The sequence below is a fragment of the Falco punctatus genome (genome assembly GCF_963210335.1).
Source record: "Falco punctatus genome assembly, chromosome: 6".
Lineage (NCBI taxonomy): Eukaryota > Metazoa > Chordata > Aves > Falconiformes > Falconidae > Falco > Falco punctatus.
This window is the reverse complement of record NC_137585.1, coordinates 24,771,607-24,777,166: the sequence shown is the minus strand read 5'-3', so window position 1 is coordinate 24,777,166 and position 5,560 is coordinate 24,771,607. Positions and strand designations below refer to the sequence as shown.

General features: G+C 54.8%; 1 protein-coding gene across 12 annotated transcripts in view; it reads left to right on the top strand.

Moving 5' to 3' along the window:
* Window positions 1-2,637: 2,637 nt before the first annotated feature.
* Window positions 2,638-5,560, top strand: part of WNK1 (WNK lysine deficient protein kinase 1) — a 104,757-nt gene continuing 101,834 nt past the window's right edge. For 6 of the 12 annotated variants that reach the window (XM_080393485.1, XM_080393484.1, XM_080393482.1 and 3 more), the window contains exon 1: window positions 2,640-4,341. In XM_080393485.1, coding sequence (XP_080249611.1) covers window positions 3,559-4,341 — 783 coding nt within the window. In that variant the 5' untranslated portion in view covers window positions 2,640-3,558. Of the gene's footprint in view, window positions 4,342-5,560 lie in introns of all 12 variants that reach the window. The other 6 variants (XM_080393488.1, XM_080393486.1, XM_080393487.1 and 3 more) reach the window with 4 other exon arrangements.

The window sequence follows — 5,560 nt, the reverse complement described above, 5'->3', positions numbered from 1 at the left end:
GTTTTTGGGTTTTTGGGTTTTTTTTCATCATCCCCGCTGAGATGTCTGCTATAGCTACCTCCGCCCAGAAGAGGAGCCAGTGAGAAGAGCCGGCTGTTGGGGACCTCGCACCGAACACGTTGGGCTCAGAGGATGAACCTTGAATTTCAAGGGTACTAAGGAATGTGCTGGATCAGACACCGGGGAGGTGCTCTTTTACATAATTACCACATTTTTTTTCAGTAGAAGACTGCCTCAGGCCTCCTGTGGCTGTGTGCTGATGGGCTGCAGGTCTCTTTCGCAAAGCTGTTGCTTAATTAACTAAGGGAAAATATATTTAAGGACAATGGGTGAAAGACACTTGAGTAAGAGAGGGGCTACACACAAGGTCTCATTTAAACCACATGTGTAGACCACAGGGTGGGGTTTCCCTAGCTGCAGCCTGTCTACCTTTTGCAGTAGATCATACGTGGCTGGGTGCAGACCTGGGAGCTGGTTGCCAAAGACTACTGATGATGCAAGCAGAGTTCACCTAACAGCTCTGTAGGCTTACACCACAAGGAATGATTTATCACTGTATTATTTTAGGTATATGCTCATAAAGTTACATCAGGCATCAAGCTGGAGCAAGGTTTGATACCTACTCCTACTTATCCCATCCAAAGGGTTAGTAGTAATGCAGTGGGCAGTGGAGGAAAGCAGATCTCTGCTTTAATGTAGCTCCAGAATGCAACAACAGCAATGAAGATGGAGTGGCAGAGACTGGGGTGGGTAATGGGGTCTTAGTTACCAGCCCTTGCTGGAGTTCTGCTACTATGCTCTACTGCTCTTAACAGTATAAAGCTAGCATGGATAAGCCTGCTGATACCACAAATTAATCTTTACTCTAGTGCCTAGAGAGATGCACAAATACCTGTAGCCATTGAGTAAAGCTGACCCTGCTTGGTGTTACATGAGGTGTCGATGGTCAGTTGCTGGTGCCGTTGGTTCTGGCAGTGCAGCAGGGATGTGGCAGACTGAAGTATGAATTAAGCATTTTTTATTTGGTCACTTTTTGCTGTTAATCACATTACTCTGTTCAGCTCAGCGTTGTTTTGGAGAGTGTCTACTCTTGTGCCAATGCAGTTCAAGTGGCACACTAACAAATATACTAACTAAATTAACTTTTTCAGTGAAGGCAAGCTCTAGAAGACTTAAGCCACGCAGGATTCTTTACTGAAGAGTTGTACAATGAAGTATGTTTTGTCGTCTTTGTGAAGACTGTATCTTTTTTTTGTTTGTTGTTACAAAGACAAGTAGTACAGAAAGATGTACAGAAAACAATGGTATTCTGATTACCCTGTGGTATTAGATCTTGTACGTGAGAGATACAAGTACGTGAGAATTGCTTGGGCTGGTATTTTGTGGCTGGGGGCTGTGGAGCTCTGAAAGGGCCATTTGTGTTATGTTGTGCAGAAGGAGTTAAGGCCTCACATCAGCAACACACCAACTTCCTCTAAACTGTGGGTTTAAAAGTAACTTTAAAAAAACTATTTGAAATGCCAGTGTGTTTGCGGGGAACATATTGTTTACATAGGGAAATTTCCTAATCTTTTTTTCCTTAACATAATTTTTGGTTCGTAGTTGCCTGTAAAGCATGGTACCAAATCATTCACTCCTCCTTCGGTACATTCCCGTGGACTTCGAAAGACCACTCTTGTAAGAAGGAAAGTGTTTGGTTTTGGTTTACTAACACAAAAGAGGAACATGATATAAATAAACCAGATGACTCGTGTGTGCCGATGCTTTGTTAACCTGAAAGTTCCCGATTTGTGTAGGTGTTCGCATGGGCTCTCGCTGCTTCTCTGGCTGCTGGACAACCTCGATTCAACTGCAGCGGCTGCAGTCATGACTGAAACGACCACAGGATAACGATTGTTTTCAGGGCAAAGGCTGCAAATCTAATGTCTTTTAAATAATGGAGAGCACACGTCTACATGGCAGTTACTTGCATTTTAGGTTGCCTGGCCAATTAACGCCTCTTCAGATGACCCACACTGAGGAAACCCCAAACCCTCACTTGTTCATACAGTACTCATGTACATGGAGTTATCACTGCCCACAGTTTTAAAGAATTGTAAAGGCCGTTTGAAAACAAGAAGTTAAATGCTTAATCTATTAAACAGGTGTAACACAGGACTTGAAGAAACAAGCACCGGGCGCAGGCTCAGCGCCTTTGGAACCTCCGGCGGCCCAGGCCGCCCAGAGGGCCGGGCGGGTGCAGGTGAGGCGGGAGCGTGCCCCGCCGCCCCGGTTTGGGAAGCGCCGGCGTTGAGGGGCGGCCTCGCTGCCCCGCACCACACCGGCCCCTGGCCCGGGACGCTGCCGGGCGCCTCCTCCCGCTCCTCCCTCCGCGGGGCCCCGCCGCGGGCAGCTCCCGGCCCGCCGAGCCGCCCGTCCGCGCCGCAAACTACAACTCCCGTGACACCACGCGCGCGGCGCGGCGCACGACGGGAGCTGCCAGCTCCGCGAGGCTGCGCCGGGGGGAGGGGTGAGCCGCCTCCCCAGCGCGGGCGCAGCGCGGGCGCAGGGCGGGCGCGGAAGGGGGCGTGGCCGGCGCCGCTGCCCCTCCTCCCGCTCGCCTGTGTGTCGGTTTCGGGCTCCCGTCGCCATTTAGCGCGGAGACGTCCCCAGGGCGGCCGCGGCGGCTCCCGCTCCCTCCTCCCCGCCGCGGCGCGGGGCGCCACCCGGACTCGGCGCACCTGTGGCGGTGGCGGGCGGCCCCCGGTGAGGAGCGGCGGCGAGCCGCGGGCGGGGGGCAGGAGGAGGGTTTCCGGCGCCGTGCGAGGCGGCGGCGGCGGCCGCGGTTGGAGGGAGCGCGGCCCGGTCGCGCGCGGGCGGTGGCTGCCTGCCGGGAGGTGGAGGCCGCAGCCGCCATGGGCGCCCCTGTGAGGCGGGGCTGAGCCGCCGGGCCCCCTTTCCCTGCCCCCTCGCTGGGGTGAGGGCGCTGGGCCTGCCCGGGCCTCCCCCTCCCGGTGCGAGTAACTGAGCGCGGCAGCTTTCTCCGCGGCCGGCGTGCGGGGCCTGTCCTGTGCTCCCTGCATCGCTTCCCGGCCCCTTCCCCCTAGGTCCTCGCTTCGGGGGGCACCCGGCCCTTCCCCGCTTTCTCTCCCGTCGCCGGGGAATAACCTCAGCGTACGCCCCTCACCTTAAAGCAGTCGGGCGAGGCACCGGCTTCTCCCCGGCCGGGGGCCCGCCTCGGGGCGCCTCCCCCCCGCCCGGGCCCGGCGCTTGGGTTCTTCCTCCCCTCGCCGCCCCTATCCCCGCGCCCCGTTCTCCGCTCCTGGAGCTCCATGTCGGCCCCGCTGCCGGGCTCCCCGCTGCAGGATGGATGCAGACACTGACCGGGGACCCACCCCGCCGGCCCAGCCTCCCCAGCAGCCGCCTCCCAGCTCCGCCGTAAGGAGCCCTTGGGACCCTCTCTTGCAGCTGCAACGGCAGCCGCGGACAGGCGCGCTCCCCGCTCAGTGACCGGCCCCTTCCCTCGCCTTTCCCCCCCACCGCCGCCGCCTCGCCCTAGCAGCGCTCCCCCGGGGCACGATGTCGGGGGGCGCCGCAGACAGCGGCACTCCGGCCCCTCGCTTCCTGGCTCCCCCGCCGCCGCCGCCCAAGAACGGTTCCAGCTCGGACAGCTCCATCGGGGAGAAGCTGGGAGCCGCCGCCTCCGACCACGGAGCCTCCGGGGCCGGCGGAGCAGGCGGCGGTGCGAGCAGCGGAGGCCGTAGCGAGGAGTACCGGCGCCGCCGCCACACCATGGACAAGGACAGCCGAGGGGCGGCAGCCACCGAGCACCGCTTCTTCCGCCGTAGCGTGATCTGCGACTCCAACGCTACGGCTTTGGAGCTACCCAGTTTGCAGCCCGCGGCGTCCTCGGCCCCTGTCTCGGGCGGCAGCGCCGCTCCCTTGGTCTCTCCTCCCGAGTGCGCCAGCCGGACCTCGTGCATCGCTGTCAGCGCCGCCCAGGCTCCCTCGCTGCTGCAGCAGCCGCCGCCGCCTGCCCCGCTTCCCCTCGAAGGACAGTCTACTCAGGAGCCCGCTGCCGCGAAGGATGCTGTCCCGCTGCTGCCCAAGGAGGAGGAGGACGAGGCAACCGCGCTACCCCCCACCAGCGCTGCTGGCAGCGTGACAGCTGCCAGCCGGGAATTTGAGGAGCGAAGAACGCAGCAGGAAGATATCGAAGAGCTTGAGACCAAGGCAGTGGGCATCTCCCCAGATGGCCGCTTTCTGAAGTTTGACATCGAGATTGGAAGAGGCTCTTTCAAAACTGTGTATAAAGGACTGGATACGGATACCACTGTGGAAGTCGCCTGGTGCGAGCTGCAGGTAAAATAAGTAAATAAAAATTGTGAATTACCAAAGCATAGTCACTCTCCCAGGTGCTAGGCAGTGTGCTTGAAGGAGGTAGTATCCATCAACTCGAGGTCAGCTTTATTCAGACAGGGAACCTGCAGACCTCACCTGAGGCGCTCCTTTGGAGGAAAGGTACAGCCTTTCATAGGCTTTCATAGTGTTTGTTTTTTAATTCTTTTAAGTACTCTGCTCTCTGAAGAATTTTTTTAGCTTTGTCATCAGAAAATGTACTACGGTTCTGTTTCTTATAACATCTTGCATTTTACGCCTCCAAAAGGTAGTGTGGGGGATTGTAACAATACTTATACGCAGCTTCAGGGAAGCTGAGGGAAGATGTGTAAGTGAATGTCAACTTGAACTAGCCTTAATATTTCACAGTTTGTTTAGGTGTTTTTCTTAGAAAAGATTACTAAAATGTCTGTGAAGTTACCTTTTCATGTGTTTGTGGCAGTGGATTCTACATCACATCGTTCAGTTTTGCAAAGCTGTTTTTTTCATTCAGAGTTCTAGAGTTTGTACTTGATACAGGTACAAGGAAAGGAAGAAAGTAATTGTCTCCTTTCTGGAGCTTTAAAGGAAAAAAAAAAAACCCAACAAAACCAAAACAACCACAAAACCAAAGAAAACCAACCCTGAAGTTTAACCTTTCCAAATGACTGGTGGATTAAACTGGACTAAAACACTGCTTGCTCTTCTACAAAGTTTCTAACCTGAGCAGAGCCAGAGTTCTGTAGAAGCCTGGTCTAACGATGGCAAGAATGCCCTTAGTTCCATGTGAGTAGGAGCTTGTATAACAGAGACGCAGGTTGCTGTGCAACAATCTTAAAAGAAGTGGGAAGAGCTTGGAGTACCAGGAACAAATACCTGGTGTACTAGTTTGTTTTCAAAGCCTCGGCATTAAATTAAGAGGCCAGTGTTTGTTTTTTAGTGTTGGGTTTTGGTGCAATTCGTAGAGGGGTTCATGTAGTATGGCTTAATTGTTGTGTGGTGTTCCCATCCAATTTAGGGCAGACAAAAGAGCGTTGGGTCAAAATCCCAGAAGTCTTTGTGGGGTTTTTAAGGTGGTAGCTGCTGACAGGTGACTGATTACAGTAACTGCACCAAGACTTTCTTCCCCTCAAAAGCAATTTTAGATCTGTGCCAGTCAAACTGAGAGAATTTATTAAGAGACTTCTCGATTTGTATTCATACT